The 18,657-nt window shown below is 34.3% G+C and overlaps 1 protein-coding gene across 1 annotated transcript; it reads right to left on the minus strand.

The window, feature by feature from the left end:
• Positions 1 to 12,667: 12,667 nt before the first annotated feature.
• LOC110643962 (conserved oligomeric Golgi complex subunit 8) lies at positions 12,668 to 18,404 on the minus strand. Its single transcript, XM_021796503.2, is given in 13 exon segments — positions 12,668 to 13,285; positions 13,384 to 13,568; positions 13,987 to 14,125; positions 14,331 to 14,385; positions 14,458 to 14,525; positions 14,931 to 15,224; positions 15,395 to 15,469; positions 15,576 to 15,669; positions 15,759 to 15,836; positions 16,606 to 16,695; positions 16,697 to 16,746; positions 17,723 to 17,875; positions 18,037 to 18,404. Coding segments are annotated over 13 exon segments (1,701 nt in total). The 5' UTR covers positions 18,157 to 18,404; the 3' UTR covers positions 12,668 to 12,985.
• Between the last annotated feature and the right edge of the window lie 253 nt (positions 18,405 to 18,657).

Here is an 18,657-nt window from a genome sequence, read left to right on the forward strand (position 1 = left end):
AGTATAATTAAAGTAATTATAACATGGGCCCTCTATTAAGGCAATTATTTTAAGAAATTTTAAATACTTGCATACGATGCAATTAATTTAAGAGATTTTCTTAAGAATAATTGTTAAGCATGAGATGTTGCAAATATGTAAATAGTTTGGTGGCCAATATTGGATGTACCTGAAGACATTAAAATTATTTGCATAATTACTGGCTCAATGGGATCAACTTAACTAATGCAAGATAAGTCAATAATGGATGTACTTGAAATTTTGAGTATTAGGGGCTAGGTAAAAGATTGAACCTCACATAAAATGTGATGGGCAAGGAGTTGCTCACTTATAGTTTATTGTAATTCCAATAATGGATGTACCTAAGGATGATCAATAGAATTATAAGAATTCAATTATCCACTAGAAATCCATCCAACTAGGATTTCTGTTTTCTACTTTGGAGGTATAGGATTCGCTAAGTTAGTGGGAGGACCAATTTGAATAAAAGACCATAATCATTTTGGTTAATTACATGATACATTTACTAATTAATCTTGTTATTTTCTGCAGTTAATTTTCTGATAATAATGAGCACAGAACAAGCACCACCATCCAATATCCTTGCAAGCATACTTGATCGCAATAGGTTGACAGGACCTAATCTGTTTGATTGGCTAAGAAATTTGAAACTTGTCCTGAACCTTGAACATATAGAATATGTTCTAGACTCAAATGTTCCTAGTCCCTTACCTCTAGAGGCCACTCAAGAAGAACATGAAACTTTGGACAAGTGGAAGGAGCATGATATGAGAGCTAAGTGTTACATGCTTGCTTCCATGAGTAATGAGTTACAGAAGCAGCATGAGAACATGCAGAGTGCTAGTGAGATCCTCCTTCACTTACAAGAGTTGTATGGTGAGCACAGAAGGAATGCTAGGTATGAGATATCTAGACAGCTATTCCGCATGAGGATGTCTGAGGGACAGAATATTGGGGATCATGTCCACAAGATGATTCGGCTGATTGAGTAGCTAGAACTTCTTGACTTTAACATGGATTTCCAACTGCAGACGGATTTGATCCTTCAGTTCCTTCCTGAGTGTTTTGGGAATTTTGTGAATAATTTCCATATGACTAAACAGGAATGCACCTTGGCTGGTTTACTCAACATGCTGGTTATTGCCCAAAAGAATATGCCAGGCAATAAAGGAAAAGAGGTAGCTTTGATTGCATCTTCTTCTGCTGGAAAGTCCAACAAGAAGAAGGGCAATAAGAAAAAGAAACCTCAGATTCCTGGTCCTTCCAAGAAAATAGCTAAACAGAAAGGGAAGACTAAAGCTGATGGAGGCAAAGGAAAGTGTTTCCCTTTGCGGAAGGATGGGCATGAAAAGGCGCCGAGTATCTTGCTTCTCTGAAGGACAAGAAGGATAGACCTTCGGAAGGTATGTCTATATCTTGTTATTTAGATTCTGATGATACTCATAGTTCATCTACAGCTTGGGTTTTAGATACTGGTGCCAGTTCTCACATTTCTTATGATATGCAGGAACTAGCAAATAGTAGCAGTTTGCGTTCTCGAGATATTAGAGTCTGGATTGGCAATGGCTCAACTGTTGAAGCTTTAGCCATAGGATCTAAATCTTTTTACATGTTTGGACATGTTATGTGTTTGGATAATATTTTATATGTACCTAATGCTTTTAAGAACATCATTTCTATATCTAGTTTGACTAGAAATGGCTATGAATTTCAGCTCACATATGATGTTTGCAATATTTATTTTGGAAATAAATATGTTGGTTCGGGTTATATGAATGATGGTCTTTATTATTTGGATAATAATGACAAACACAAAATGAATGCAAGTGATCTAAATGAATGCAATGCCATGGTGAAAATCAACTCAAGTTCAAAATATATTTGGCACTTAAGGTTAGGTCATGTTGCAGAAGATAGGATTGCAAAACTGGAGAAAATGGGGATTCGATCCTCATTGGGCTCTGAGCCTACTCCAACTTGTTAATCTTGCCTTCAAGGCAAAATGACTAGATCACCCTTTGTTGGACAAGGGCTAAGAGCTGAAAATATTTTGGAGCTCATACATAGTGATGTATGTGGTCCATTTAAGGAAATGGCTAGAGGTGATTTTCATTACTTTATTACCTTTACTGATGATAAATCAAGATTTGTGTATTTGTATTTGATGAAATACAAACATGAATCCAAAGTTCAAAGAATTTAAATCTGAAGTAGAAAATCAAATAGGAAAGAGTATTAAAGCTCTTCGATCAGATCGTGGAGGTGAATATTTGAATACTGAATTTGATGAATACTTGAGAGAGCACGGCATTGTTTTCCAGCTGACTCCTCCAAGAACACCACAGCTAAATGGTGTATCTGAAAGGAGAAATCATACCTTATTGGATATGGTACGTAGTATGATGAGCTATACTGATATGCCAATCTCTTTTTGGGGATTTGCATTAGAATCAGCTTTGTATATTCTGAATAGGATTCCATGAAAATCATTTTCTTCCACACCTTATGAGATATAGCATGGAATAAAACCAAGTCTTAAGCATGTTAAGATTTGGGGTTGTCCAGCTTATATCAAAAAGCTGAACACTGATAAATTGGAAACCAGATCAGAAAAGGCTCGATTTATTGGATATCCAAAAGATAGTTTTGGATACTATTTTTATTTGCCTACATCACAAAAGGTTGTGATAAGTAAAGATGCCACATTTCTTGAACAACAGTTTGTTCAAAAAGGAGGCAAAGGAAGGCAAATAGAGTTAGAGTTGGAGAATTCTGACCAACCAACAGATCAGATGGATATAGATCCATCTGGTCAATCTACACCTATTGATATAACATCTACAACTGTTTCTCGTAGAACAACCAAGGTATCTCACCCACCAGTGAGATATGGTTTCTTTCATGAAGAAGAACAAGAGTTGTCTACTCATGAAGAAGTAGATCATAGAGATGATCCACTTACCTATGAAGAAGCTATATCAGATATAGACTCTTCAAAATGGATTGATGCTATGAAATCCAAAATTGATTCTATGTATAAGAATCAAGTTTGGGATCTTATTGACCCACCTGAAGGTATTGTACCTATAGGGAACAAATGGGTTTTCAAGAAAAAAATTGGTTCTGATGGAAAGGTAGAGACCTATAAGGCAAGGCTAGTAGCGAAAGGGTTTCACCAAAGGCAAGGAATCGACTATGAGGAGACTTTCTCGCCTGTTGCCATGCTTAAATCAATTAGGATTCTATTAGTAATAGCTGCATACTATGATTATGAGATTTGGCAGATGGATGTCAAAACAGCTTTTCTCAATGGATACATTGAAGAAAACATTTTCATAGAACATCCTAGGGGTTTTGAATCCCAAGATGGTTTCAAGGTATGCAAGCTAAAGCGATCCATTTATGGGTTGAAACAAGCTTCGAGGAGTTGGAACATCTGTTTTGATGAAGCCATTAAGTCATTTGGTTTTTTCAAAAATGAGGATGAGCCATGTGTATATAAGAAGGTTAGTGATAGTGCTGTCACTTTCCTTGTTTTATATGTAGATGACATTTTGTTGATGGGTAATGACACAAGTATGTTGACAACTGTAAAGGTATGGTTATCAAATACATTCTCCATGAAAGACTTAGGGGAGGCAACCTATATTCTTGGGATTCGCATCTATAGAGATAGAGCGAAAAGAATAATTGATTTGTCCCAAAGTCTATACTTGGAAAAGGTGTTAAGGAGGTTTAACAGGCTTGATTCCAAGAGAGGATTGTTAGTAGTGAGACATGGTATCCACCTTTCTAAAGAGGTGTCTCCAAAGACACCTGAAGAAAGAGATAAAATGGCCAGGATTCCATATGCTTTGGCTATTGGAAGTTTAATATATGCAATGTTGTGTACTAGGCCGGATATCGCATATGCTGTTAGTTTGACTAGCAGGTATCAATCCAATCCAGGTTTGGAACACTGGATAGTTGTTAAGAATATCCTTAAGTACTTGAGAAGAACTAAGGATTTATTCTTGACTTATGGAGGTGGAGACTTGCAATTGGATGGTTATACTGATTCTAATTTCTAATCAGATATCGATAATAGAAAGTCTACCTCTTGGTATGTGTTCATTTGTAATGGAGGTGCAGTCAGTTGGAAGAGTTCCAAACAGAGTATGACTGCAGATTCTACTATCGAGGCTGAGTATATTGCTTGCATCGATGTCAAAAAGAAGTCATTTAGATAAAGAAGTTCGTGTGAGAACTTGCAGTAGTTCCTTCCATTGAGTCGTGATTCCACTTCACCGTGACAACAATGGAGAGCGATCATCTGAGCTAAGGAACCCCGGTCTCACCAGAAATCCAAACACATAGAAAGGCGCTACCACATTATCAGAGAAATAGTTGGACGAGGCGATGTAGCCATGCAGAAAATAGCATCAGCTGAAAATCCAGCTAATCCATTCACTAAGCCTATGTCACAGACTCAGCTAGACCGACATCTTGAGAAGATGGGTTTAAGATATTGTAATGAATGGCTCTAGTGCTAGTGGGAGATTGTTAGTAGTATGCCCTAGAGCATATCATTTAGTATGTGTCTTGTACATGTTTTTATTAATAAAAGGCATTTTCACTTTTTCGTTTATATAATATATTTATGTGTAATAAAAAAGGTCCATTGATATTTTGTTAGAAATTCTATTCTTAAGTTGTTAAGAATATGAGTGACAGTATTTCTAGTACAAAGTATCATAAATAGGTTCACAATCGAGGATACTTCACAATAAGGACATGACTTATCCAGATAGATTATATTCATGTTTGTTCCCAAGTTATTTATATGAGATATAAATAAGATGGAATGGTGAGTCTCATGCCATATTACATACATGATAGGCACTTATACATGATAAGTAGGCCGAACCAGTGACACTTATGACAAGCACATGGAGTTTACTCTTGTCAATGCATTGTCATAAATCATATCAGTGCATATAATCTTTAGACCTGAGATAGCACAGTTATCTTGTATATAGGTGGTTTGAGTTTGATACTGCTTTCATACTTGTACTGTGTATGGGTATATGGGCATGTGTTGGCTCCTACTAGTTATATATGGAGGTAGGTGTTGATCAAGATGGAATCTGTTCCTCTAAGTAAATAGGGATAAAATCCTATGTTCATTTAATTGTTCTTGATATTTCAAGTTCCTGGCCAGGACAGATAGATTTAATCAAAAAAGAGTTTCTGATGAGAAAAATCTTTTAATCAAGAACTGAAATTAAAAGAGAACATAATATTCATAGCAAATGGGGTTTGACGTAAACCATGACTCCAGCTCAAATTAGGATTTTGTAACAGAGAGATTCTAGTGCATGGTAACATATGATTATAGGTTCATTTAAGGTAAACCTTATTACTGATTGGGTGGCTATCGCATGCTATGCTAGGTGTTAACCATGGTCTATGAGGTGCATAAAATGATTTAGAGAAATCATTTATGGTAAGAAAGAGTTCTGATGATATTAAGAGTTGATATCATGTCTCATTACCAATTAGTGATGAGCCTAGTAAGTCACACATATATACAAGTAATCACCAAATTAAATATGATTTAATTAATTAATTAAAGAGTTTAATTGATTAATTAAATAGGTTTGGTTTACAATTAGATTGCAAAGTCCCTAGCATGGCTTGAAACCAAATCTAGGTTATTGGATGTATAGTATAAGTTAAGTTTATATTTAAAGTGTTTAAATATGAATTTAATTATTTAATTATTGAGAAATTAATTAATAAAGATTAATTAATTAATTTATATTTGATATAAATTGATTAGAAGAAGAGAAATAATTATTTTGGGTTGAGAACTCAAAATTAAGACACAGGGGTATTTTGGTCATTTCACAGGGTGACATGTGGCACCATGAGATGGTGACACATGGCACTACACATAAACTTTCCAAATGTCTTTTAATCATGTAAGATGATCAAAGTCAAGATTAAATATAGGTTTGACACTTGGCACAATATGATTGGGTCAATTAAACCTAGAACCAATCAGAGGGTGACATATGGCAAGGGTTTTAAGTGGTGACCTAACTATATAATGTGTTGTTATGAAAAGAAAAAATAACAAGCTGCTATTCTCTCTTTGTACCGCCACCCTTGGCTGCCCTCTCCCTTCTTCTTCTTCATCTCTCATCAATTCAAAGAGATTAACAAACAATCTCTTGAATTAAAAATACTAGAAATTGTTTCTAGTGTCCTGTTTACATCTGTAATCTCTCAAAAGGCAAAACTTGATTTTCTAATTTATAAAAGCTTTAGAAGCTGTTCAAGGGCTGCCATAGGTGATCTTGGTATGGACAAGCTAGAGGGACAACATCTGGTGTACTAGACGCATCCCAAATGTGTCAAATACACTGCAGTGCATCAAGAGGTTAGTGCACTTGTTCTTGATCTAATCTAGGGTTCTAATAATTAATCTAATTAATTCTAAAATCTTAAATGGCAGATGTAGATCCAAAAACATATTAAAAGAGTTTTAATATGCTGTTTATCATTGAAATCAAATAGATAAAAATGAATCTTGCATGATGCATGTGACCCTAGGTGAAAAATTTTTGAATTCAATGATATAAACTTGTGTTTTTCATGCTTCCGCTCCTTCAGGTAGGTCTAATGTAACGCCCTCACTTTAGATAGATCCATACATTCTACCATTCCGACAACTAATGTCTGTTCGGACAGTCAGGATGTCTGGAATCACATTTAAACTAGAGTGAGGAGCGATAAATTAACTAAATAAAGATTAAGAAAAGTTGAAGGAAAATAAAAGAAATGAAGTACAATCGGTTAAATGAGCGCAAAGTTCCGGCGATGGGTAACCTTATTGGGAAGCGACTGTGAATTCAGTTGCCACCCCAAACTCATGAGGAAACCTGTGAGACATTTATTTAGGACTTAATTGAGGGATTAATGAAAATGAATATGTCAAGAAAATGAAAGAAAACCAATATCAATTGATAAAGATGAACCATGACCTGATAAAAGGGCATTTTGGTCATTTTACTTAAAGAGTTGACTTTTGATTAAAATGTTACATGAACTAAATGAAATTAAATGTATTGAAATGGATTTTTAATTAATTGGACAGGAATATATATGTGAATGCAAAATGGATAGAAGAAGGAAAATTATTTACAATTTTAAATAAAAAATTAATTAGAAAGTTGCCTAACAAGACAAAAGACTTATTTAACATTAAATATAACTTAATTATCTTAAAAATTAAAAAGAAAAATAGATTTTTCCCCTCCTTCTTCAACCAGTTGTCCACACTCTCTTCTCTCTCTCTAATTTTCCTCCATTGAAGCTTGATCTCAAGCTTGAATTGTTGATCTCGTCCACCATTTTCTTTAGGAAAATCCATAGAAACCCTAAATTGAAGTGTGATTTGAAGGGAAGCACTCAAGAAAACAAAGAAATTTGGAAGGAAAGGAATAGGAGAATTCGGTTGGCAGCTTGAAGAAGAAGATCAAGGTGTTTTGGACAAATTGAAGGTTGATTGAAGCTAAGGAATAAGGTTAGTGCTAGAAATTCTCTTGGAATTTTAAGTTTATGCAAGTTGATTTAGGGTTTGCTGAAATTGAAGATTTTAATTGTTATGATCTACTTGATGTAATTATGCCTAAATTTAGTCAATTTGGCACACAATTGTTGATATGTGTTGATGAGATGACCAAAGAATTGAATGGGTGTAATGTTGTGCATTGAGGCAGAATCTGGATAGCTTGAGTCTAGTAGTTTGATTTGCTTATAACTTGAGCTAGGCAAATTCAATTGAGGTCAAACCAATTGCAAAATAAACTTAAGATATAATACTACAATTTTCATGAAGGGTACTTGACCTAGAATTGGCTAGAAGAGGTTGGAATTGGGGCTGGAATCCGGAAGTGAAATTCTGGAATCTAGGAAAATGACCATTTGAACAGTACAATTTAGAATGAGCATAACTTGCACTAGAAAACTCCAATTGAAGTGAATCTTAACTTGTTGGAAAGCTGAAACATAGTAGAACAACTTTCATGAAGAACAAACTGCCCAATTCTAATTGCAAATTTGTCAAATTCTTGAAAAATTTTTATATTACTGAAATTGGAGTTCCTGCAATTCAAACAAAGTGCCATGTGACCTCCGGGTAGAAAATAAGACATAACTTTCATTGTATAAAACTAATTGAGATGAATCAAAATGATCTAAGAACCTAAGAAGTAGGGCTACAACTTTAGTTGAGACACCTTACCCAAATTCTGGGTGTAAGACCATGAAATTTGATATGCAAAATTTACTTGAAAACCTGAAAGTGTAGGGTCCATGAGTATTAATTTGCCATAACTCACCCTATACAACTTCAAATTGAGTGATTCTTGAACCTGTGTAACCATGAGACATAGGAGAATAATTCATATGAGGACATAAGGTCTAATTGTGACTGTAACCTGTTCAAATAGCTTGACAAACTAGTTCCAGAAACATGCCCTGTTTTGGACTGATTTGAACCCAAACTTGGTCACTGGTTCAGTTTTGAGAAAATGGCCACAACTTGAGCTACCCAAATACAAATTGAGTGATTGCAAAGCTAAATTAAACCTAAGACATAAACCTATAACTTTCATGAAGAAAGTATGGCCAAACTATCACTGCAACTTAGCCAAATCTAAGAGGAAAGTCAAGGTGCAAATTCTGGAACCTATGAAAGGTCCATAAAAAGACTTGGAATGTGATATGTACTTAAAATAAATGGTTTAATGAATACATAAATCACATGAATATGTAATTGGGACTTATGTTCCCATCATGAATGGAATGAAAATGCTATAAGCATGAATAATATATGTAATGAGTATAATGATTAACTAAAGATATTAAAGTTGCCTATGTATGTCTAGATATCAGTGTATGGGTTGGATCGATTGGCATGCCAATTAGGGACCACAAATACAGTACTGCCTATGGCTTTCTAGCCTACTTCATGAATGATCATTGATAGACAATGTATGTCTGCTATGGTTGTTCTTCTGGCTTTATGCCTGACAGCTGGCAATTATGCCTAACAGTTTTATTGGCTTTTATGCCTGACAGTTGGCTTTATGCCTGAAAGATGTATACCTGATAGGCACATAGGGTGTCTAACTAGTATGCTCCCGCGTATCCAGTCTTAACAGTCTGTTAGAGGTTACATTGGGCATTAAAATAAATCCAAGTTAAATATTAAAAGAGGAAGAGAAAAGATCCCAAGAAATAAATGTTCCAAAGATCACCAAAAATGTGCAAACATGAAAATATACATAAATATGTGGATGAGTTACATATGCATATTTGTATACTACTTCAAGTATGAAATTGATTCCTTTATTTGTATATTGTATTTCTTTTCTATTATTGCACCACTAAGCAGAAATGCTTAGCGCGAAGGTTGTTTCCTCTCGCAAGTCCAGGAGATCAGACCCAGTAGAGATCAGACTTGGATTTTGGATAAATCTGCAGTAGGAGGGTTGTCACCTCAGTATATCATTGGTAGGGCCCATGGATGCATAGTTATATTTTGCTCATTGTAAATCAATGAAAAGTTTGTAATTAAATTTTGAGAAATATAGAATTTGTAAATTATGTATATTCTGTAAATTAATAAAACAAGCAAATTCATGTATGGATGAATGAGATTGATGTGAAATTTCGATTTGAGGATATTAAAGGATGATGAAAGGTGAAATTATGATATGGATTTTATTGCACAGGTAAATTCTTAATAGGGCAAAATGTTAATAAATCAGAGAAAATTTTAGTAGTTTCTCCGTTTAAATATTTATTTAAATAAATATTGGGATTATAATTAATAATGAATAAAGTAAGATAAGGTAAGGTGCTCCGGCATAGAATGTGGCATTCCTTGCTCGGCTACACTGTAGATCGGGTAAAGAGTGTTACATCTAATATGTCAGTGATGAAAAGTCTAGTAAATATAGGCATTGGCAAGCTAGTTGGGTAGTAGAGTGCTAGCACATTAATGATGTGATTGGCTTAAAGCTTAAGCCAGACGAGTGCTTGGTCTGGTCTTAGACTACGTTCTTGATTGACATGTTACCTTGACACAAATCTTTATAAATTGAATGGTTAATAGGGCTGACAGGGATAATCCTCGTATATGTTAGGGGTCCTTCTAAGTGGCAGGAGTTGGCTCCTTTTGTCAATTATTGGGATGATGACTATTTAAAATAAAAGGCTATCTACTTGTTCTGTCAAGATCCTTCCCCACGTGCAATGGAGCCTAGAGGGTATTAGGAGAATAAATACTTAAGGCGACCGATTGTTGTTGATTATACCATACCTTTATATGGTATCCGAATGATTTCTACAGATACAACTCCTTTAAGGACATGTGGCACTACTATAAGCTGTCAGATAATTTATGTTGTATTAACATTGAATTATGTTTTCTTGATAGAGGTTAGGTTTTAGGGGAAACTCTATTGAAATTTCAACACAATCCTTTGTTTTGATACTTTAGAATTTTTAGTTTATTTATTTTGAGTTAATTCGTGATAGATGTTTGGCTTTTTTTCGTAGGTCATCAAAGCCGACCTTTTTACTCCTCCCAATTGGATCAAGGAAACTGATGAGTTGTCAAATGTGTGAATTGATATTTATATGCATTTAACATCAATATTATTTTATATGTTCACACGTTCATGCATCATTAATATTAATATATATGTAGTTATGTATTTTAGGACATCCAATAATTGTTGCATTATTCTTGTCTACCTATTGTTGTGTATGCTTGCCTTGTGAAACTCTTAGATTCCATCCATGTATATATTTATGTTATAATAGATATAGATATGGATTGCGGGAGCAATTATGGCTGGTAGTCTCTTACTTACTAACTCTTGTGCATAATATATGGATTGTGGAGTAGGTATGGTTGATAGCCACTTACTCATTGATAGATTTTTTAGATAAAGTCCTGCTGGTAGCCTTTAGCTTGCATCTGGCATATTTTATGTTAAAAGAGCTATATAGTGATCAGCTCCCATATATAATATAATGGATTATGGTGTGTAAGTGTATTCCAGAAAAATTCCAAATGCAAATATTTGATTTTTCTTTTGATAACATTGTTATTGTTGCATTCCATGCTAGGATTGCATTAGAGTTTAGGTAGTTATAAATGTTATTTTCATGTTTAATATCAAACTCTCTAAATCAAATGCTTATTCCCATTTAACTTTTTTTTTCCCGAGTGTCAGAAAGAGCAGTTCTTAATATTAAAAATTTGCCTACTTTTTTTCTTGCAAGTTTCGTTATTGATCTATAATTTATTATATGTTTCTCTTTAGATACTCAACAATGACGTTTGTAATATTTATTATGAGATGTAAATTTTATTCTGGATGATTATATAGTTTTGAGGTGAGTAGTGGGCTCCTCAATTACTATATGCTCTAGATGGTTGAGTTGGATTCCTCTTATTTATAAATATATTATGTTTGTGAGCTTTGAGTTGGGCCTATTTTGAGTTTTGATGACAATAGGACTTATCATGGGAATTATGGACCTTGTACCAGACCAAATCTTAGCGCCAGTCATGGTTCATTAGGTCAGACCATAAAATTTTACATTATAGGAGAAAAGAAAATGATAAGTGTACTTAGAATAATGTGGTGAAAAAAGATTTAACAACTCTAGATTCCACTTCAAATGTGAATTTAAACCAAGCAAAATGAGAAAAAAAAATCTTTATAACTAACTCCAACTAAATTAGGTTAAAAACTATTTCTAAAAAAAAATTAAAAACTTAGTTTAATAGAGTAATCTTACAGCCGCTTAGGTTTAAACTCAATTCATCAAGATAAAGTTCAATAAATAAAAAAGTGAAAAGTTCATGTATAAAACTAACGATAATTCTAAAGATTTTTGTGAATTCAATTCAAATGCCATAATTGGATAATCTTAATTATCCATAATAATGAAAGTAATTTAGGTAAAAAAAAATGGCATTAAGCACCTTAATTAGAGCATCACTTTTAAACAGTTGTTGGTTCATTATGCTAATAGACGTTACTAAACAGCAATATATAATTATATAGCAATTCCAATCATGCACATTCTTAGAATCCCTTTCATACTTTTCTGCCAAAGAAGTATAGCTAGGTTTTTCTTTTACAGTATAAGGTATGAGACTGGCATTCTTTTCCAATGGCAGCCGAAGACCATGAATTTGAAACGGGTGAATGTTTTTCTTTTGCGCTTCAGTATGCAATATTTTGTGCCCTTTTAGATTGTACACAAACTTCCAGACCTAAAACAGTAACTTGCAGCTTCAGCCTTTGACAATTAGGTTAAAACTGCTATTAAGAGAAATATTGTTTAAGATATATTAATTAAAGCATATTAAAATTAATTTAAAATTAAATTTAATATGTTTTAATTATAAAAACTCTAAAATGACAAAACGTACTAAAAGGCGCTTTTAAAAGCACTCAACCTCAATGCCAAAATAGACCGTGCTCGAGTAAAACTATATGCATTAATATGTTACCTGTCCTTGCTAGGAGAAATCCTGTGGGCAAAATCTCAATATATAAACATAGAAAAGTAATCAAACATCGGAAGTATTTTACTTGCATTTGTCTCGACGAAAAATGGAGTGAAAATGTGCCTTGTTAAGAATGTTACAAGACAACAAGCTTTGTGAATTAGTAAATGCCTTCATTCAGATCCCCATGAAATAGTCTCTTCCTCTTCTATATCTCAACAGATAATAACAATAATGAACATCATTTCACAGAATTTTACAAATGGTGGGACGAGATCTAAAGTTAAAAATAAAAATAAAAAACAAAACTAATGGTGGTTCTCTATCAGGATTTTCTTGTTTGGTTGTGTACCAGGATTGAAGTATCCATTTGGCGTTTCATGCATCAGTTTGCTTTTCATCTGTCTGTAAAGTGGGGCTTTTCTGCTCCTTCTCATCTGCAATGATACTTTGTGTTTGTTCAACATTTGGACTAACCCCATTTTCCACCACAGGCATGTCCCCATTGTTTATCATAACTTTCTCTTCAGGATTATTGACAGGTCTTGGGAGTTCTCTCGATGGCGAGGTTGCCAAGAGCCGGTCAATTCCATTATATAAATTCTTTGCATCCATGATAAGAGCAGTGCCCCCTGGGTAACAGCGATCAAAGCATGTCGCACAATGTGGGTAAGCCACCTACAAATAAAAGGAGTTAGAAAGGATGAAAAGGTAGTGAAAGCCACTCAAAGAGACAATTTAAAGACGAAATTTATTCCCAGTTATTAAGAAGGCACCTCTATAAAAGATCTACAAAGTGAGGAAAAAAGTCCAGATTCATTTTCTCTTAGCATCCGAGTTGCATTGTATCTTAAAAGAGAATCAGAAACAGCTTTCAAGCCCTTAATTAATTCTTAAGCAAGAACAAACTTCAAACTTAATGGGGCACAAGGACGTAGTTCATTCATTGCAGCGGATACACCTAGAGCACCAACAAATGTCTGTCAATGCCCAAAAAGAGAAGAAAAAAAAAAGATATATATATATATATATATATAGAGAGAGAGAGAGAGAGAGAGAGAGAGAGAGAGAAATCCACTGAAATATGGAATGGTTTTTCATGCAATTATACAAGTAATCAAGGAATTTGCTTTGTGTCCACAATCTCAGATCATGTAAAATATATGTCAGTTATATCTACATAAATCATGGGTGGTCATTGAACAAAGCTATTTGTTTTACAATATATCATATAAGCAGTTACAGTGTAATTTTGAAGCTTGAATATCTGATCTCATATCTAATGAATCAGCCGTCATGCATTTTAAGGTAGAGAATCTAACAATAACCAAAGATTAAGCCCAAGGACAAAGAGGTCTAAAAACTTGCATCAAACTTACCATTAACAAACACAGCAAGAGGTGGATGTTCCATTAAATAAGATGGTGGAGTCACATCTTCTTGATTTTCTTCACCAAGACTATTGGTTGGAAAGCCAATTGCTGGTAGTGGAACCCAGCGATGTGAATCCAGAACTAACTGGAATAAAAACATCAAGTTAGGAATTACGAATCAATACACAGGTTGCAAGAATGAATAACATGCAAAATAACTGATATCAAGTTCATATGGAAAATTTACAAGCCACTATATAAAGAGAAAAAAAAAAAAAATATATATATATATATATATATATATATATATATATATATATATATATCAAATATCACCAGTTTCCATATACCTGAAAATTTTCAACTGCCGTACTCATATTCTTTGAGAATAAGTTGAGAACAGCTCTGCAAGATAACCAAACTCAACTTTAACCAAGTGAAAAGATGGGGGAAAACACAACAAAAATAGATCTTTACTCTTAAAAAAGTGAGGGAAGCAAGCCCCGAAAATCCAGGCCAACCCAGCAAAGTCCCATGGCACAATACTGCCAATAACACAGATGAATAACATCATCTTCAAATTCTAACCATAGCAAAATGTCAATGTCAAATATTCTCTACCTAAATGCAGGCTTGTTTCACAGTCAGCAGGTCTTCCATGCTGCAACCGCAACCATGCATATAATTTCGAGGGCTTATATTTGAGGGGAGGAAATAAGAACGTACAACTAGAAGATGCAAAACGTTTGAGATGCAGAAAAATTTCTGTACAACTTAAATGTGATGTAAGAACAATCATAAAATATAAAGAATACAATATCATATGAGTTAACAACATTATTTCACAAATAATGGCATTCCTCAAGAAATTCTAAATTATCAGAGATATAACTGCATGTGAACTTTCTACCAAATTGAAAATACCTAATATCAAAATGTAAGATTCTCACCATGCATTGGTCCAGAATATTAGACAGAGACCCACCCTCAGTTATCTTTGGGAGCATAACTTTAAGAGTTTTAAGGTGTGCGGTAATCTGATTCATAGCCCAACTAAAAAGAAGCCCACCATCATAATTTTCCTCACTTCCAGATGTGTCATCAGCAAATATTGCTCGATATTGGTTAACAACATCAAAAAGATGCGAATGGCAATTTATCATCCCTTTCAAGTACTCATAAGCATTTCGCTGGTCCAGATCCTCCAGAATACCAGTAAGCCATGCCTCTCGACATTTCAAAAACTGAAATGCAAATTACTCCTGTCAAATACAGCAGACTGAATCTACCAAAGAAACCACACAAACAGCTTAAATGTCTTTATAGCAAGCACAATACAAGTTAGAAATCCTCTATCTACATTTTTACCATCCCAGAAAAAAAAATTGCAGACAAAAAGCGTTTGTAAGTTTACCTGCAAACGCATTTCATACTCACTAAATACTCCTATTCAACGTAAATAGCCAATAATCCGCAGACATTCAGGCAACTGCAGTGTATAGCCACAAAAACTACCACGCATAAAAACCAGTTCACACATATAAATCAATCAACTTGCCTTTGACTTTCTAAGCTTAACATGATTATCATAAAACCTGGATGTTAGATTGAAGTTTCTGAAGAAGCTAAGACAAAAGAGATTGGGTGGTGTGCCTAACTTCTGCAGCTAGTGCCGGAATAACAGGTAACCTTTGAGGGGGAAAACAGTGCAAATAAGATTGCTATCACAAAGTCAACACCAATATCAGTTGAAGGGTGCTAGCACAGGCATCACTTACTTGGGGTGCATTGTTGAGAGTTTGCAAACAAATGCTTCCAAGTCTAGAGCTTCATCATAATTTCCATTCCTCACACATCTGCAAAAGACTAGGAATCAATGAAGCTTTAAGTATTTATTCTATGAAATAAATGTCTGCGGCTAGAAAGTCAGCATCAACTTTTCTTTCAATGGTCACCAATATAAGGAAAACTCAACTTAACTATGCGTCAGTATCAATTCCCAAACTAGTTGAGGTTGCTTAAATGGATCCTTTTCCACTATTTAGCTCCATTTAGTGAGTGGTTGAGTTATAAATGTTTTATTTTGAATGATTAGTGATAATTCTTCGATGAGAATGTCATTTTTTTTTTCCAACCTTTCAAGTATAAGGGAGCCTTCGCAGGAAAAATATCCATAAGAAAGCCAGCAAACAGCCTAAAAATCCTTAAAAATGCAAATAGTTTCCTGCCTCATGAATGTAGCAAGCTTCAAAGTCAGCTCAGAACAAAGGAGGAACAATCACATCCTCGAAACACTTCCACATATAGTTTCAGTCTTCCAAGAAGCTGCATAGAATATTTCCTTCACATGTCATTCTAAAAGTTAGTTGCATTGTTTATGTAGTAATCTGTCTGGGTCAAGTGGAACAATCGTTCAGATTCTTGACTTCATTTATATGCTTAGATTATCACCTACAGTTTAGAATGAAATAGTTCTTCAAATGTTTCTGGTCAAGAACTGTATGAAGGGTTTTAACAATCAAGTCTACATCACATGCTCAAGAAACAACTCTTCAGTCCTCCAAAATTTTGTTCATTGATTAAACTTTATAACAAATGACCTTAAGAATTTCGTAAGGCACATACGTGTCCATAAGTTGAGGAATTTCAAGCAAATCCAGCAATGCACTATGGTTTGCTAACAATGTTTGGTTCATCTTCCTCTCCTCTAAAATCAGATTCGATGAATTCTGTGCAACCAGATGTCAGCTTTGGGATCTCATTTATCTGTGAATGGGAAAAAGATTACACAACAGCACACAGAGATTTCACAATATCCTTGAAAGCTTGTAATGAAATATCAAGAAGGTCAGTGAGATCAAATTCACTGCATTCTTCTGCTGTTTGAAATTTGAATAAAAAGTATCTAAACCTTCTAATAATAAACAAGCCCAACAAAGAAGAATAAACTACCCCATTAGAATGAATTCAAAATCATAGTCAGGTAATTAGAAACTCCAGGTGCATTTTGATTGCACTTGGAATCAAACGAAAATGGAATTCATTTCATTTTAAAATGAATTGCCATAATGCCCGTGTTTGTTGTCTTATATATTATAAATAAAATTCATTTTAAAATCATATATTATGTAACCCAAAATCAAATCGTTTAAAGTGGAAAAAGCGAATCCATATAGTCGACCCCAAATTTTTTGGATAAAGGCTTAGTTGAGTTTAGTTGAGTTTATATTATGTATATGTAGTTTGGAAATGATTTGCAAATTCTACTAATTTTGATCAATTTGGCTGAAGTATCACTAAGTTCATGGAATCAAAGATATAGAATTCCAAATGAATTTTATGGGATCCCAAACATGCCAAGTGTGTATTTGTGAATTCTAATTCTTCTATTCCAAACAGCTAAACATAATCAGATTTACCCTCATGAATATCACTTTTTATCATTTATTGCCTCATGTCAAGATGCTTCCACTCTTTTTTTATGTAATGTTCTGCCATATGGCAGCCTTCCCGCCCTTCTATGCACATAAAGAATCAGAGACAACTACTAGTTACGGCTCACATAGAGTTCAAAGCAAATAAAATGTGAATACTTCTCCTAAAACTTGCCTTCATTCCATAATATCAGATCCCAATACAGAGTTTTTTCTTCTAACTGAACTCTTAAATGTCTCTCTCCTCAAATTTCAATGCAAATAAGTAAAATTTACCATACAAAATATAGTGAATAGCTTATCAGTACCAGGGATTCAAGATGTTTATCAATAGAAGTCACTTCCTCTCTAATTGCAAGTAACGCATCCGCAGCGGCAATGAACGCACGGTAATTGCCCACCGCTACTTCCTGCATTTGCCTTTGAATCCTCTCCGCATCAACTCGCAGTAACTCAGGTTCCTTCCAATAAACAAAGCAACAAAAACATAAACATTAAAAGAAAAGTTATTAAACCTTGCAAATTACCATAAATTGAGCTATAAAATGACAAAGTGAGAGTTTGCATTGATCACTTCCTAACTTCCCAAAGGAATCAAATAAACAAGCTCAAGTAACCATACTTTATGGAGACGATCGAGAGTGAAGGAGAGAAGCTCAGAGACGTAGGGCTGCTGAGAGACGCAGGCGAGAGGGAGAAGGCTCGCCACCGTAGATGCGTCATCAGCATTTTCGACCTCCATTTTCTTCAAATTGAACAGCGAATTGGTTATGGAGAGATGTAAAGATCTGGTCTTGCTGAATTGCTATAGCACAGAGATTGAATTGAACTTGACCAACGTTGAGCAAATTTTGGTTTATGTGTCCATTGTTCAGATCTAGAATGGCGCTCGTCGCGCAGGTGTGTAAACCGTTACCGTACCGGTGAGCGGCACTTTGTTTCTGCCACGTCACTGTGGAGTGGGGCATCGCTCTGGGTCCCATGATTTAAAAAAAATTGCGCTGATATTTTTTTTTTAAATAAAAAAAAAAAAAAAAAAAAAAAAAAAAAACATGTGCTCCACTCATTTTTCACATTTTAATGTACAAAGGGGTACCGTTAGCAAATCATAGCCGTTTGGAACTCTTGCGCGTTGTTGTCGGAATTATTATTGAAAAAAATTATTTTTTTAATATATTATTTAAAATGTATTAAAAAATAATTTAAAATTAAATTTAATAAATTTTAATAATTAAAATATTAA

Source organism: Hevea brasiliensis, chromosome 4, assembly GCF_030052815.1.
Source record: "Hevea brasiliensis isolate MT/VB/25A 57/8 chromosome 4, ASM3005281v1, whole genome shotgun sequence".
Taxonomy (NCBI): domain Eukaryota; kingdom Viridiplantae; phylum Streptophyta; class Magnoliopsida; order Malpighiales; family Euphorbiaceae; genus Hevea; species Hevea brasiliensis.